Source organism: Hippopotamus amphibius, chromosome 5 (assembly GCF_030028045.1).
Source record: "Hippopotamus amphibius kiboko isolate mHipAmp2 chromosome 5, mHipAmp2.hap2, whole genome shotgun sequence".
In the NCBI taxonomy this organism is placed as follows: domain Eukaryota; kingdom Metazoa; phylum Chordata; class Mammalia; order Artiodactyla; family Hippopotamidae; genus Hippopotamus; species Hippopotamus amphibius.
This window is the reverse complement of record NC_080190.1, coordinates 77,934,881-77,952,252: the sequence shown is the minus strand read 5'-3', so window position 1 is coordinate 77,952,252 and position 17,372 is coordinate 77,934,881. Positions and strand designations below refer to the sequence as shown.

Here is a 17,372-nt window from a genome sequence, read left to right as displayed (position 1 = left end):
TGAGGGCCTAGCTCCTCACTGGCTGTGGTGGGAAATCACCCTCAGTTCCTTGGCTCACGGGCCTCTCCTTAGGGCACCTGGCTTCCCTGAGTGAGCACGAAGGGGCAGGAAGAGAACTAAGTACGTGAGGTGGATGTCACAGTGTTTCATGGGCTGATTTCAGAAGTGACATCGACTACTTTTGCTGTGTTCTGTTTGTTAGAAATAAGGCACTGGGTCCGACCCACACCAAAGGGGAGGGAGTCACACAAGAGTGTGAAGACGGGGAGGTGGGGATCACTGGGAGCCAACTTAGAATCTGCCTCTCACAGTCAGAACTTGCAAAAATGAAGCAACTCAAAACCACGTGCACGATTGTTACATCCAACCCTGTGAGTCTATAGGAGTGATGGTTCCAGGAGTTAACCTTTCTCCTAATAATGATACTTTGCATATTCAGAACTTTTCTTTACTGTTAGAGAGGAAGAAAATCCCTATGTAGGAGGATCCACTTATACTGTGGAGTAAAGATGCTCTGGGCATCGCTAATAGCTGGTGGAAAGACCTTGCTGATTTTGATGAGCTGTTAATTGATGCCAAAGAGGATCTGGGTTGCTTGGAAAGCTGTTATCTGATGAGCACTTGAACACCAGGGTAGTGACTGTGGGTGTGTGGATGTGTTTTATGGAATCTACAGAAGGGAAGGCTGTGTTGTATGATGTTACGACCCAAGGATTTAGAGTGTATGGAATCTTTCTAATCTTGGCACTAAATACATTGAGTAAATCCTTTTAGATTCATTATCTACAGTAAGAGTCTCCAGTTCTTGAGTGGCTTTGCATTTTCCTTTTAGTTTAAGATTATCAATAAAAGTAGTAGTACTAGTTCTCTTATTTCAATGTACTTTAATATATTGGGTTTTTGTCTTCAATTTTCTCTACTCTTATATACACTTACTCAAATACCTTTTATGAGTCCATGGTATTTCATTTAGAAGTTTGCATTGACATGAAAAATTTAAGAGACTAGAAAGAAAAAAGGTTTTGAGAGCTTTTAGGTACTTTACTTTTTTAAAAAAAGTTTTATTGGCCTTAAACAAGTGCAGCTTGTTTAAGCTCATTAAGAAGCAGATGGGCTGGAAAGGAGCTATTTCAGGATTCCAAATAAATGCAATTGAATACTCTGTGGAAAGTTTGGGAAGCAATGAGTCTCTTCGTTATTAACATACAAGTCTTATCTTTGAAAAGAGTAATAAAAACAGTGAGATAACAATAGAGAGAGTCTTTTGCAAACATATACTTGTAGATAATTTCCCGCCAGCCAGCAAGTTTCACAGCTGTAGACCAGCACTTGCCTGCACGGAGAGGTGAGGGATGTCATTTCTCCTTGGGAGGTGTTGCATTTTGCAGCTACCCAGGATGTTCAGCAATTATTTCTCACTGTCCTTGCAGTGTTTGGTTAAATGGCTTTGAGGGTGTAACATGTTTGGATAGTATCCTGGCAGTTTACTTTAGGATGTAGGGCTTGATACATCTTTATTTTGTTTTTGGAGAAATTAAAAAATGTGTTGACTCCGTTGGATCCAGTATATTGCTGGTGGGCAAATTAGGTGGAACAATAACTGCAGTGATTTAGGTGGAGAGACATTTGCCTCTGGGCTGAAAATGTGATGTAAGTGAAGAAGTGATCCTGGAAGCCTTTTACCTCTGACTCAGATGATTTCTCTAAGGGAGCCTCATTTGACTCTAAATTTTCAGATCATTTTCACTACCATCTGCTTCGGGATAATAAAAGCTGAGCATGTGGCCTCCTGGCTTCATCTCCGCCTAGTTCCAGTGGATGGCTGTCTGCGCCTCTGGCCCCTCCCTCCAGCATCAGGCACATCCTGCTGAGCTGTCACGGGTCTCGGAGGGTCACTGTGTCTAAAACTCTACTTACTCTTTTCTCCACCCTCTAAACACTCACGAGCCTTACCATACTCCTTAGTTCTGCCATCCTTTTCATACTTGAACTTAACATCAGTTAGTCCTTCCATCTTCTCTATTCTTAAATTTCTCTTTGATAAGTCTTCTAATTTCTGTGTCCACTGCCTCTACATTTCCTAGAACGGATTATCCAACATTGAGATTCTAAACATTTTCCCAGCCCTCAGTCTGGCTCTTTTCTAGTAATTCTCTACAAGGCAAGAGAGTAAACTATTTAAAAAACAAAGATGAGCTGGCCAGTCTCAGATTGGGAACATTTCAGCGGTTTTCTCTTGCTCTGAGGTAAAGTTCATACACACACACATATATAAATACAGAATATTATATATAATTATATACTATATATTTAAACATTTTTTAATTTATTTAACCATTTTTAATTGAAGTATAGTTCATTTACAATGCTGTATTAATTTTAGGTGTACAGCAAAGTGATTCAGTTATACATATATTTTCTTTTTCAGATTCGTTTCCATTATAGTTTATTACAAGATGTTGAATGTAGTTCCCTTTGCTATGCAGTAGGTCTTTATTTATCTATTTTATATATTGTAGTATGCACGTATTAATCCCAGACTCCTAATTTACCCCTCCCCCTCCCCCCCGCTATCCCCTTTGGTAACCATAACTGTTTTTTATGTCCATGAGTCTATTTCTGTTTTGGAAATATGTTCATTTATATCATTCTTTTTAGATTCCACATATAAGTATTATCATATATTTGTCTTTTCCTGTCTGACTTCACTTAATATGATAATCTCTAGGTACATCCATGTTGCTGCAAATGGCATTATTTCATTCCTTTTTTATTGCCATGTAATATTCCATTGTATATATGTACCACACCTTCTTTATCCATTCATCTGTCAATGGACATTTAGGTTGCTTCCATGCCCTGGCTACTGTAAACAGCACACAACATGCACAGCCTAAACACAGAAGAAGAAATTAGTAACATGTACTTTATAAAATTAAAAAATTTCTATTTAGTAAAATACCTTATTCAGAAAATCAAAAGACAAGCCAAAAAACTGGGAGAGAAATATTTACAAAACACATATCTGACAAAGAATTTGTACTCACATTACACAAAGAAGTATAAAACAAGCAGCTGCATTAAAAACTGGGTAAAGATCCCAACAGACACCTGGCCAGAGAAAATACAGAAATAGTAAATAAGTGGACAAAAATATGATCAACGTTGTATACCATTAGGGAAGTATAAGTTAAAGCAACAAGACAGCACTACACACATCTGAGAACCTCCTCCCAAAATGACAATAACAATTTCTGGAAGACGGGGAACAAAAGCAACTCTCCTTCACTGCTGATGGAACATATATATGGCCTCTTGAGATATAGCTTAGCAGTATTTTCCAAGCCAAACAAGTCTCACACCTTAGGATCCATCCATCATGCCTCCAGTTTTCACGCAATGGCACTGAAAAACTATATCCAAACAGAAACAAGGATGCTATTATGCTCGGAACTCTACTCATAATGTCTAAACCTTAAAGGAATCAGGATGTCTTCAGGAGATGAATGCATAAGCACATCAGGGTACATCCATGTGAAGGGGAGCAGAATAGGACACCCCAAAATATGGGATTTCAGGAGGCCCCGAAAGAGCTAAGACAAGTTTTGAAAAGGAAATCAAAGTTGGAGGTGCACACGTCCTAATTTCCTATTGCACAGCAACAGGAAATAAAACACTGTAATGCTGGCATGAAGATATTCATATGGACGGATGGAACTGAATGGAGATCCCAGAAATATAGCATCCATCTATGATGAACTGATTTTACACTACAGTCCACAGCACCAAATTGGAGGAAAATGGTGTTTTCAACAAATGGTGCTGCTAGGCAATTGGTTATCCACATGTAGCAGAATGAAACTGCACCCTTACCTCATGCCACATACTCAAAAGTATCTCAAGATACATAAAAGGCTTAAATGTAAAAAGTAGAATTTCAGTTAGCTCCTTGTATCCATGGGCTCCACATCCATGGATTCAACCAACTCCAGATCAAAAATATATGGGAAAAAAAAAATGCTTCAAAGGGTTTCAAAGGAAAAACTTGAGTTTGCAACATACCAGCAGCTATTTACATAGCATTTACATTGTATTTACAACTTTATATAGCATTTATATTGTATTAGTTATTATAAGTAATCAAGATGATTTAAAATATATAGGAAGATGTGTCTAGGTTATTTGCAAATACCATACCACTTATTACAAGAGACTTGAGCATCTGTGGGTTTTGGTATCTGCTGGGTGTCCTGGAATCAATTCGCCACAAATACCGAGGCACAACTGTATAAACTCTCCAATAAAACATGGGGATAAACCTTCCTAGCCTTGGATTTGGCAATGGTTCCTTAGATCTGACAGCAAGGCACAAGCAACAAAATGAAAAAACAAAATTGGATTTCCTCAAAATTAAAAACCTTTGTGCATGAAAAGATGCAATCCAGAAAGTGAAAAGACAGCCCACAGACTGGAAGAAAATATTTCCACATTATATATCTGATGAGTCTTTATCCAGTGTATATCAAGAACTTTTACAACTCATCAACACAGACTGACAACCCAATTTTAGATATGGACAAAGGACTCAAACTGACCCTTCTTCCACACACGACATGCAAATGGTCACCAAGCAGATGACAAGATAGGAGGGGAATGCAAAATAAAATTGCAATGCAATAACCCCACATACTCTGAAAGGGTTATTAAGAAGAAAATTTTAAAATAACAAATGTTGACAACAATGCAGAGAAGTTGAAACCTTTAAACATTACTTGTAGAAATGGAAAAGGATGCAACCTATGTTTACAATGGGAATATACAATTACCATACAGCTCAACAACTCCACTCCTAGATATATACCCCAAAGAACTGAAAACGGGTACACATATTTTGATAGCCACACTGTTCACAAGAGCCAAAAGGTAGAAATGGTGCAAATGACCACTGAAGGGTAAGTGGATAAACAAAATGGGATCGATCCTTAAGCTGCCCTATTATTCTGCCATAGAAGGAACCAAGTGAAATGGCGCAGCCTCTGTGGAAAACAGTGTTCCAGTTCCTCAAAAACTTCAACACAGGATGAACCTACGATCCATCGATGTCACATCAGGGTATACACCTAAAAGACTGAAAGCAGGGACTGGAACAGATATGGATACACCCGTCTTCACAGCAGCATTCATCACAACAGCAAAAGGTGCAAGCAACCCGGCTGTCCATTGACGGATGAACGGACACACTAAATGCGGTGGTATACACACAAAGGAATGGAATCCAGCCTGAAAAACGAAGGAACTTCTGACACGTGCTACAACATACATGAACCCTGACTCCATTATGATAAGTGAAAAACTCTGTCCCAAACGGAACAAAATGACACGAACTCACTTATATGAAGTACCCATTAGAAAGTCAGATTGAAAGGCAGAAAGCAGCATGTGTTTGGCAGGGGCTGAGGGGAATTCATCTTTAATGGGCACACAGTTTCTCTGATGAAAATAGTAAAGTTCTGAACATGGATGGGGAAGATATTTGTAGAGCAATGTGAGTGTGGTTAATGCTGTAGAATGGTGTATTTAAAATGGTTTAAATGGTAAATGACCTGTGCAAGTAATCTCACACACACACACACACACACACACACACACACACACACACACACACACTCTCTGAATGAGGTTCTGTTACATGTTACAATACAGAAAAGCCTGCTCAGTTCACACTCATCTTGTATGCTTTAAATCCATCAAGGTTGTGAACATGAGGGAAGGTATCAGTCATGGCTCCAGGAAAAGAAAACTGGATTGGAATGGGAAAAGACATTTCCATAGAGTTGCAGCAGCTAGTGAAATTTGAAATGGGTCTGTGAATTGGATGGTAACATGGAAACCATCATAATTTCCTCATTTGGAGGAAAATGCTGGTTTCCTGGAAGCGTGTCCCTGTTTGGGGTAAAATGCACTGGAGTATTTTGTGTGAAGTGGCAATTGCAGTAAAGCAAGGACAGCTGGGGAATCTGAGCGTGCAGATACACAGGACTTTGTTCTGCTACTGCAAGTTTTCTGTATGTTTGAAGTTACTGGATAGTAAATAACCTTCGAAAACACCATGTCAATCCCACACCAGAAAAGCAGAGAAAACACCACACTTCCTCATAGAGGCCAAGCCTTGTTACCCAGATCCACTTCACACACAGTCACGAACCTAATCGCCCCTCCACAAGGAATTGACAGGCACTCTGTCAGATGCTAGTAGGAGCCACTATGTCTTCCGAGTTGTGGATGACAAACCTGGATGTGATCGAAACAGTGGGATTTTTGAGGAGTCCCAATTTTCCACATCATTCCATCAAAACACCATTAGTCTAATACATGAAGTCAGTAAAGTTACAAAATCAGTACACGAAAATCAATTGCACTTCTAAACACAAAAAACAAAGCATCAGAAAGAGAAAGAAAACAATCCAATTGACAACTGCATCAAAAAGAAGAAAATACCAAGGGATAAATTTAACTATGCAGTTGAAAGACCTGCACGCTGAACATTTTCAGACATTGATGAAGAAACTGAAGACGACACAGATAAATGGAAAGCTATCCCATGCTCATGGAATGGAAGAATTCATATTGTTAAAATGTCCATTCTTCCCAAAGCAAGGTACACTATGAATGCAATCTCTGCCTAACTTCCAGTGGTATTTTTTCACAGAAGTAGAGCAAATCCTCCTGATGTTTGCGTGGAAACACAAAGGACCCCAAATAGCTAAAATGATCCTCAGAAAGGAGAACACGCTGGAGGCATCTTACGCTCTGACTTCAAACAATATTGCCAAGCTACCGTCACCGAAACAGTGTAGAACTGGCAACAAAGCGGGTGCACAGACCAGAGGAATAGGACATGTTGCCCAGCCCAGGCGCCTTCTGCTTGCCCCACAACAGGCCAATAAATCGGGGAGACGCGTTGCTGGAACAAGGAATAACTATTTTAATCCGAAAGCTAGCAGATGGAGAAGGTGGCAGATAGGTGTCTCAGAAAAACCATCTCCCCTCAGTCTGAATTTGGGCTCCTTTTATACAGAAGAGGGGGAGGGACCCACTGACAGGGGACCAATGGCTGTGGCTCCCACCTGCCCCGCCTCCATTACAGTGACATGACATCAGGCAGTAGTAAGTGCTGTGAAGAAAACGAAGCCAGTTAAGGAGATAAAGAGGTGGGGGCTGCTTCTTTTGGTGCGCCCCACAGAGAAGGTTCTCCAGGAACTTGAGGGACGCCTTTCCCGTGTTGCCTCATTGATGCTCCGAGCCAGGCTTTGCCACGTAACAGTCCAGACACCAGCCTGTCATCATAAACCCATCATGCTTTCTTGTCTCTTACATCTGATGATGCAGCAAGTTCTCACATATGTCTTACCTCCATACCGTATCTTTCTTCACCCAGGTTTCCATCTCTACTGGAAACACCTCACCTAGACCCAGCTCCTCCTCTGAATCACAACCATCCCTTTAGGCAGCCACACCCCGCCCTCCATGCTGTACCAGGGAGGGCTGGATCACCTGGGAGCCAGGTCTTGTCGCCAGTGTGGGCAGGTTTATTGGCTCCGCTGCATGATGTTCTTATGGTTCAAGTCTTCAGCTTCTTGCCACCTCCTCTTTTCCCTGTCACTTGCCTCTGCCACATCCCTCTGGGTTTAGCATTTTGTACTCTTTGAATTGGGCATTAAAATAAATTTTTTTTTATAGGAAGGAAATTACATTTTATTTATTTTTTGGTCTTCGTTGCTGTGCACAGGCTTTTTTAGTTGTGGAGAGCAGGGGCTACTCTTTTGTTGCAGTGTGCGGGATTCTCATTGCAGTGGCTTCACTTGTTGCAGAGCACAGGCTCTAGGTGTGCAGGCTTCAGTAGTTGTGGCACTCGGTTCTAGAGCACAGGCTCAGTAGTTGTGGCGCATGGGCTTAGTTGCTCCACGGCATGTGGGATCTTCCCTGAGCAGGGATTGAACCTGTATCCCCTGCATTGGCAGGCGGATTCTTAACTACTGCGCCACCAGGGAAGTCCCTACAATGAATTTTAATTGTTGCTTTACACTTTTTCCCCCCAACTTGATATTCAGTTCTTTCCCTTTTTAGTTTTTTAAATTATTTTTTATTGTGGTAACACTGATTTATAACATTACATAGGTCTCACGTGTATATTGTATGTCGACTTCTGTATGCACTCAGCCTGCTCATGGCCAAAAGTGTAGATTCTGCCCATCACCGTACATTTGGCATTTTACCCATTTCACCCTCCTTCCACCTTTCCTTTTAAAATGTCAGCACCAGGCCTTGACACAAAGTAGATGACAAGCCAATGTACAGGTGATGAAAAAATTTATACTGAAAAATTAATCAGACCTAAATGCAAAGATTATTTACGAAGAAAAAGTCTTTTCATGCTTTTCCATTAGCATAATGCTTCCTTTTTATTCCTCCTATTTCTTTGTCTACATCCATCTCTGCAACATAATGTTCTGTGCCTTATCGTCTTCCAAATAACCTGTCACCACTTAACCTGTATCAGATGAATTTTTGCATCTAATTTCTAACTTTTAGAAAAAAACTTCTCAGATATTAATATATTGGTGTCCATAAGGGGGAAATACTTCCTCCTTAAAATTGAGTAAGGAAAATTTTTTAAAATATGTTTTAATGTAGCAGAATGATTATTTTATCTCTAAAAACAAGCATTCATTCAATACTTAACTACTAACAACTGTTAAGCCTGAAATAAGAACATGCAAAAATCTTCAGACACAGATGATCTAATTTAATTCCACCCATGTGAAATATTTTGCAAGTATCTTTAGGGTGATACATACACAATAGGCACAGAACTCTTTTATTATTCATTTTATTTTCATATAAATTAACGTCCTAGAAAAATTAAAATAGAAACACTAAATACAGTATTGCACATAGCGATCTCTGTTAAATGCCCTATTATATCATTGAAGGAGGTCATGTACACATGGAGGGACCGAAGGAGACAGGAAGATGGCAGAACAGCAACCCGAGAGCCACTACTATGTCTGTGCACGTCAACTACAGACTGAAAGGTAAGGACCATACTTTACATAAATACAAACATAGTTATGATTCATATTTTCTTTTTAAGTTGTTTCCATAATTGGTTTGCAATAGCAACACATTCTCCCCTTTATTCACAGCTGTACCCCAAGACATACCATTAAAAGAACTTTTAAAAAAAATCTATTAATGTTAGGCAAAATCATCATAATGCATCAGGAGCTGACTTTAAAATACTCTCAGAAAGAGTGGAAGATTTACTCTTTTCCTCTCAAACTAAAACAAAATCTTTTCCTAGGCTCCTTTAGATCATAAATCTTTGCATACTCATAGCTTTTAGTCAACTGCCATAACACATACAGACAATCCCAATAAGGTCACAATACTCAGGCAGCTGGGTTTAATTCACAAGTTCTAGGTAGATGCCAATCCATCTAAAAGTTACTCTTTTTTTTGCCAACAGTTAGTCATGTTTGGCAATTTTATGAGCATCATTTATTTAAATTCCTTAAAAGTACTGTGTCATTTTCTTTGTGATGGGCAATGGTAAAAGTTACAGAGAGGCACAACTTTGGTTTAATTGACCTTTGCTGAAGATTGGCTTAATGGAGGGTCCCAAATGACATCGTTGATAAACGCCCTTATTAAACTTAAAATTCTGATTCCTGCCTATATTAAATGATTTATAGGAAAGGTTTTCCTTTTGCTATATTTTTTTTCTATTCATTATCTGACGAGTTAAAAAAGTGATAATCTTCTTTCACAAATATATAGTTACAGAGACCAACCCAAGAGCTGGGAAAGCCTTGACTATGACATATATAAATGGTACTTCGATTTTAAAATAGAAATTTTATATGTAGACATGAAACTGATACAAACAATTCACTAGAAATAACATTTTAACCATAAATCTAAATGCAGTGACGTGGAGTACTGGTCGTCAGTAGAAAGGAACGTGTTTGGCTGTGACAGGGATATTCTCACATCAGTAAATTGGAGGTTACTGTTTAGCATGTTCAGAATTAATGCAGATACTGCCTCTTACACATGCTGTTTTGGTTTCTTGGTAAAATACCATATAAACTTTTACAAAAAGAAAAGGTGTTACATTCTCCACTGGCCTACTGCTTTGCCTTTTTTTTTTTTTTTTTTTTTTGGAATATACAGTAGAATTCAACCATCAGTGAACTGTCTGGAAAACACTAAGATTATTATGCAAGAGGCCAAGAAGAAAAATGATCAAAATGATGAGTTTCCCTCCTGCCCTCAGGCTGGCTGAATTCTGTGGAAGTGGCTGCAGTGACTCATTTTCGTTCTGCTTTTCACTGTTCAGGTTTTCATACTTATTTTTGCTTTCTGAAAATAAACATAGCAGGTAAGAGTTACAGTTAGAAGGAAGAACTTTAAAAAATGTATGGAGTTTAGAATAGCCCAAACAAGGTCTTTTCATTTGGATCAAATTCTTTGAGAAAAGGTTAAAGATCCACAAGCTCATAAAGGAAAAAATTATAAGTAGAATCTGTTTTACCTATTAGAATTTTCACTAAGACAAATCACTGAATGTTTCTGAGGGGAAAAAAAAAGTTTTAAAAATTTAGCTTCTAATCAACATAAAAGTTCACCTTTTTCATTTTTAGTCCTATGTGCAAATACATAAATAAGAAAGCTGAATCAAGGCTTCATCTCATAAGATTAATGTGATTTAATTCTCTTCTATCCTTGTAACAGCATAATTGTGGTTAATAAATAACTGTCCCTTCTCATTTTACATATACTTTAAGACTGTACTTTCATCAAAAAGAATATAAACCAAACCATAAATATAATACTTGTTAGATAATATTTTGATAGAGAAACTGAAGGGAAAATGTCTTTTAAATGACAATATTTCTAGCTTTTTCTAAATAAAGCTGTTTAACTGTATTCTGATTTGAGTTATTTCAATATCTTGCATTTAGACTATATTAGACTAACTCAGCTCAAAATACTCCTATTTTAGGGCCTAACCCCAACTTTCCATTTAAAACATCATCGTTTACTTACTCTGTGGCGCCAAGTGATAATCCCTCGAACATTCAACAAAACATCGACCTTAACACAAGGGAAAACTCGCCATTTCCACCAAGCCCTTCCCTCCCTGGGTGCAGAGCTTGGCGTTTTACTTTGACGGCGTTTTACTTTGACAGGAAAAGCAGGCAAAGAGGGAACAGCTTGGCTTGTTACACTTGGGCTGTGGGCTGACAGCTGCTGGGCAGCCGACTGCAGAACCTGAGCCCCGAGCCCAGCAAAGGACAATGCTGCACCTGGCACTTCATGTGTTAGGTCCCAAGGGTGCTCATCCGATTACAGCAGCGGTGCTGTGACCCGTGTGTGATGAAGACAGTGAACAATGGCCCCCAACTCTGCCAGCAGCCCCCCCCCCCCACCATGTATGTGTATCCCCTCAGTGGATTTATCTTAATTGTTAGTCTTTGAATGCTGAACACAGATTCTTTTAGCCTATGAGACCCGATTAAAGGCAGAAGGAAAAGGAGATTCTTTAAGTCAGAGGCTCATTACTTGTTCAAACTTACAAGGAGAATAATTAAAATATTATTCGATGAATTTGTACATATTGAGAAAAGTGCTTAAAAACCAAAGAAAACCACAAGTTAAAAAACAGAATACTTACAATTCCAGAGTCATGTCTTGGTTTTATTTTATAAAGTGATTTTCCCTTTTTCTGCCTACACACCTCTTCAGCTTCTTTTACTCTGGGTGGGGTAGAAAACAAATGATTTAAACAAAGACTTACAAAGATCACTACAATCCACCTATAGCAGGTGAGCAAGTATCAACGCATTAAGGATTTGATTTATTAGAGAAAAATACCACATACACAGGAATGTTACCTGATATCTGATTTAAAAACAGAATGCTAGAGCTAGAGGCGAATTCACCCAGCGGTTCTTAACTTGGAATCAAAGGATATTGAATGGAATAGAACGCAAGCACTTCATCCTATACTAAAGGAGTCTTACAGGGAAGTAAAGAAATATCCTTCATTTTCCGGTGAGGGTGCTGAGATTGGCTCTATTACATAAATGGGGTTGGCACCATTACATAAATCAGAAGCATTAAATAAATAAGCAGTATCATATAAAAACTCATATGCTTATTTAAAAACAATCGCAGATTGAGTTTCCACATGACATTTCCCCAGGCATGGAAGTCTGTGCAATGAATACTTGGGACAGTTTTTTAAAAATTGAGTTTCACCAAGCATGGATGGGAACCAGTCATTCAAAAACAGAAAATAGAGAGTGAGCAGTAATGTTTGAACACATCTAGGATTTCTTTTTAAACACATGCTCCAAGGAAAAACAGTACTGAATTCCAGAGGAACAGTTAAAAGAGGGCGTCACGGGGAGGGAGGTTGTGCAGCAAGTCTTGCTCTGCTGCCTGACGCTGGGTAACGTCTGCTCGCTCTGCCCTCTGTGTTCCTCAGCGAGGACAGGGGCTCCATCACTACTAGGACCACACAGAGCTGCTGCAAAGATCCGAAAAGTTTTACTTTAAAAGTCCTTTATAAAATACTGTAAAACATTACGGATGATTGCTGCAACTGAACAAATGGTAAGAAATCTGTAAACTGGAATTCTATTAGTAAAAAGAGGTGCCATAAGAAAGAAAATGACCTATTAAGTTAATTTATTTATATTACTGTGATTTTCCTTGGGAATTAGAGTATTTCTGGAGAAACTGTAAAGGCTGTGACTTATCTTAATAAAAGACTTGATCTTGAAACCTGTTTCCTGAAAGAAATGAGTTTTAAATATATTTCTTGAGCCTGATGGCAAAAGTTCTAATGATAGAATTCATCTCCTATGTAGCTGAATGAATTCCTGTTTTTAAACAACAGAATGAAACAAATCACCCAGTACAGCAGCTTGGAGGTTGCTCTTACAGCTCACACAGATCAAAGTAACCAGCGCCTTTTGGATGTAGAATGCCTGCTGAGTTGCTAATGTCAGTAATTCCAGAAAATGATGACAGTTTAGAAGACAATAATCCATTGTTACCACTTCTGCTACTTTCTTCCCAAGACATAAATTGCCCTTCATCTTTTCTCCAAACATTTGAATACAAACACATTATAACAGACTGAGGATTGCAGAGTTCCTATCTTCCTCTGAAATAACTACCAGTAAATCTAAGCTGAAATATTTGGACAAGAAACTCAGAAAACCTTTTTTTTTCCAAGTTAAAAAAAATTTTTTTAAGCACTTAGCAAAAATCCAGTAGATCCCCTCTTAAATTTACTTGGAGCTCTTTAATGCATTTTGTGACATGTAAAAAAATCTACTTCACAAGTATTTAGATCACCAAAGCATCTTAATTTTCTCACTATCTTATTTTGTTCTTAAAACACATCTTTCTAAGTATCACAGGGAGCTGAGTTTAATACAAACATATTAATTTTACACAAAAACAAGTCCAGCCCTTCCCACATTAGAGACAAGGAGAACTAGAGAGTGACTGGGCCCCAGGCTAAGAACCCTTAAACCCAGCATCTGTCAGGGGAGAGCTGCCTGTGTGTGCAGAGCCCAGCGCTGGGTTCATGGGGCCGGCTGTGCCCCCAGGGGCCCCTGGGGTTGGGGGGGGGGAGGCTTGCCACTGCACTGGCAACAGAAATAAAAGCAAAAACTAATGGGACCTGACCACACTTAAAATTTTTCTACAGCAAAGGAAATCATAAACAAAATGAAAAGACGACCTATGGGTTGGGAGAAAATATTTGCAAATGAAGCAACCGACAAGGGCTTAATCTCCAAAATATATAAACAGCTCACACAACTCAATAACAAAAAAACAACCCAATTGAAAAATGAGCATAAGACCTAAACAGACAGACCTCCAAATAGTTCTCCAAGAGCATATGAAAAGATGCTCAACATCGCTAATTATTAGAGAAATGCAAATCAAAACTACAATAAGGTACTACCTCATACCAGTCAGAATCGCCACCATTAAAAAGCCTACAAATAACAAATGCTGGAGAGGATGTGGAGAAAAGAGAACCCTCCTACGCTGGTGGTGGGAGAGGCAGCCACTATGGGAAACAGTATGGAGGGTCCTCAAAAAACTAAAGTTACCATATGATCTAGCAATTCCACTTGTGGGCATCTATCCAGACAAAACTGTAATTTAAAAAGATACATGCACTACTATGTTCACAGCAGCACTATTCACAACAGCCAAGACATGGAAACAACCTAAATGTCTATCGACAGATGAATGGATAAAGAAGGTATGGTACATACATGCAATGGAGTATTACTCAGCCATAAAAAGAATGCCATTTGCGGCAACATGGATGGACCTAGAGATTACCATACTAAGCAAAATAAGTCAGAAAGACAAATACCATATGATATCACTTATATGTGCAATCTGACATGACACAAATGAACTTATCTCTGAAACAGAAACGGACTCACAGAGAACAGACTTGTGGTTTCCAAATGGGAGGGAGCTGGGGAAGACATGGATTGGGAGTTGGGGATTAGCAGATGCAAACTATGATACATAGGATAGATAACCCACAAGGTCCTTCTGTATAGCAGAGAACTATACTCAATATCCTGTGATAAGCTATAATGGAAAAGAATATAAAAAAGAATGTATAACTGAATCACTTTGCTGTATAGCAGAAATTAACACTGTAAATCAACTATACTTCAATAAAATAAGTTAAAGATTTTACCCTATTAGAGAACTAAAAAGGGAAGGAAAAAGTTTTTCAGATGACATCTCTGGCAGGCTAATTCTAATAACTGCAACTTCTAATCAGCAATCTAGTCAGCAAAGAAAATACGAAAAACAAATCATGTGATAATGGAAACTCTTCTCTCAACACTTTTCGTGGTTTTAGAAAAAGAATAACACAGAATGCAGAGACTGGAAAGCAGGGAAGGCAGCATTATCTTCTAGATGGAACAGAAGGATACAAACAGTATATCGTGGCCATGAAATTTGATGTTTATGTTAAATTTTGGTGTAATATCTTTTATTGACACAATAATGTGCTGAATGCATTTCAAAAGTATGCACTTATCCTTCAAATGGAGGACCAAAAGTATAAAAGAATATGAGGCATTCCTTGATCTTTTAAGGGAGAACTTAATCATGGGGAAAAAAAAGACGGATGGAATCAGGTTTGGCAAACAGAGTAGGTGACCAATTTGAAGAAACATTTTTTTGTTGTTAACCTTTGTCCTGGCGATGGTCAGAAAGAGTTAGATGAATGAATGGCGATTCTCAGGAAATGGAAACTCGCTCCCTCCAAGGGCTGATCTTTGTATAACCAATTTTGAATAGACTTTTTGAAAAAATTAAATTTTTCTCTTTCTTAAATAAACGGAACAATTTAACCTTTACTTGATGCTGCTTTCATCACTGACGGACCTGAGGCAGCAGACAGATGGGCCCCCAGGACAAACGATTTGAGTTCGTTCCCTGTGGACCGATACTCTGAGACAGGAATAACAAAACAATTGCGAGAGGAGGCTGGGCCCTGCCCAGATAGAAGATAAAAGACCACATAGTCCTCATTCTCAAAGTCAGCAGACCTCCCCTGACTACACATGCGCAGAAAGCCTCCTTGGGGGTCAAAAGGGGAATGATGCCCAGTGGCCAAACCTACCCATAGGCCTCTTCGGTGGAATCCATCTTGGCTAAGAGATGTGCACGCACACATGGGAAAATCCTGAGATACACCAAATATGGACTTAAACCAGGCAAATCAAAATGACTGGTCAAAGGAAACACGGAAGAAATGCCCCATATAAGTGATTCAAACTGCCCCAAAGGCGCGACTCGCTCTCTCTCAGCCCAAGTGTCTATCCACGCATATTCTGCTCTTTTTTTTCCTAATAAATACTTTACTTGTTTCACTACTTTCCGTCTTTGTGGGAATTCTTTTCTGCAAAGCCGTAGGGCCAGGGCCCTGTCACTGACCACTGGTCTAGTGACTGGGATTCAGTGCTCTCACTGCCGCTACCCGACCTCAATCACTGGCCCGGAGCTGAAACCCCACTTCAAGCCCCTGTGGGCAGAGAGGCCACTTGAGATCAGACCCAGGCTTCCCTCAAGGCCCTAAGGCAGAGACAGCAGCTCGCCCACTCTGACCTCACACTGTGCTCTGCTGGACTTGACTTCACAGCCAGTTTTAAATCCTCTGTCTGGTCCTAGGATGGCAAGTTGCAATCACTCCTCCCGGTGCCTGCCTTATGCAGAGCCTCTCTCTTCTTTAAAAAATTCCTGTCCTCTCTAGAGGGGAAACCAGACAACTAAGCTCCTTTACATGAGCCTCAAATTAAAGCAATAACGCTCTGAGTTAAGTCCCAGCTAAACAGATACAGTTCCTGGGCCTGGAGGCAGTCCTGTCAGTTGCCAGGGCTTCTCCCTCACCCCACCCCCCATAGACTCGAGGGTTCCAGCCTTGTCTGGAAGGTTAGGGCAGCCAGGAGTCTGACTCAGAGCCAGGCAAGGCACAGCCACACTCAGTGTCTCAGGGGAGAAGATTCTGAGATATCAAACCTAATCCTGCTGTACCACCTGACCTGCCCATTCAGCAGCTTGTCTGTGAAGATTTCAAGTAAGCCTGGAATGAATGTGAAGCCTGAAATTCAAGCTTATTGAGGTAGAGAAGTATGATAGCATTAGTTGGTAATGACAGATTTTGTGATGCTACAGAGAACCACCTACAGGATGAGGAGTGAAGTATTTTGTGAGGAATAAGACTATGAGATTAGCCCTCTGTTTAAGCTGTTGTCTGGGCAAAAAAGACCAGAGGAAAACATAATGTCTCTATGCGTTAAAGATTAAAATTAAAAAATAAAAAATTCTCACATTAAATTTATCTTCTAAAAAATGAAGCTGTAAATGTCACCTACAAAGAAGCTAAATACATCTATATAGATTTTTATTCCCTACATGCAAAAATTTTTAGTTGTAACAGCTTCATTTGGCTTTAAGATGTTAAGCTTAGAAATTATTAAGCATAGAAAATTTGAGTCCAGGAGACTGAGAATATTTTTAAGGTTTATATCACAGAAAAGACAGAGGTAGGTGACAGAATGAAAAACACTTTTTTATCACAGAATTACTTGCAACAGCATAATCTATAAAAATACCGAATCACTATGTTGTACACTTGAAACTAATATAATGTTGTAAGTCAACTATACTTCAATTAAAAAAAAGAAACTAGTTTAAATTCCAATAATAATTTTGTCCTTAATACAACTGGACACATTGAT

At 39.2% G+C, this 17,372-nt stretch overlaps 1 protein-coding gene across 1 annotated transcript in view; it reads right to left on the bottom strand.

The window, feature by feature from the left end:
- Positions 1 to 10,398: 10,398 nt before the first annotated feature.
- LOC130854242 (formin-2-like) overlaps positions 10,399 to 17,372 on the bottom strand; it is a 239,910-nt gene continuing 232,936 nt past the window's right edge. Inside the window, exons 22-23 of the mRNA XM_057736971.1 lie at positions 11,741 to 11,822; positions 10,399 to 10,425 (exon numbers count right to left, since the gene is read on the bottom strand). Coding sequence (XP_057592954.1) covers positions 10,399 to 10,425; positions 11,741 to 11,822 — 109 coding nt within the window. The remainder of the gene's footprint in view (positions 10,426 to 11,740; positions 11,823 to 17,372) is intronic.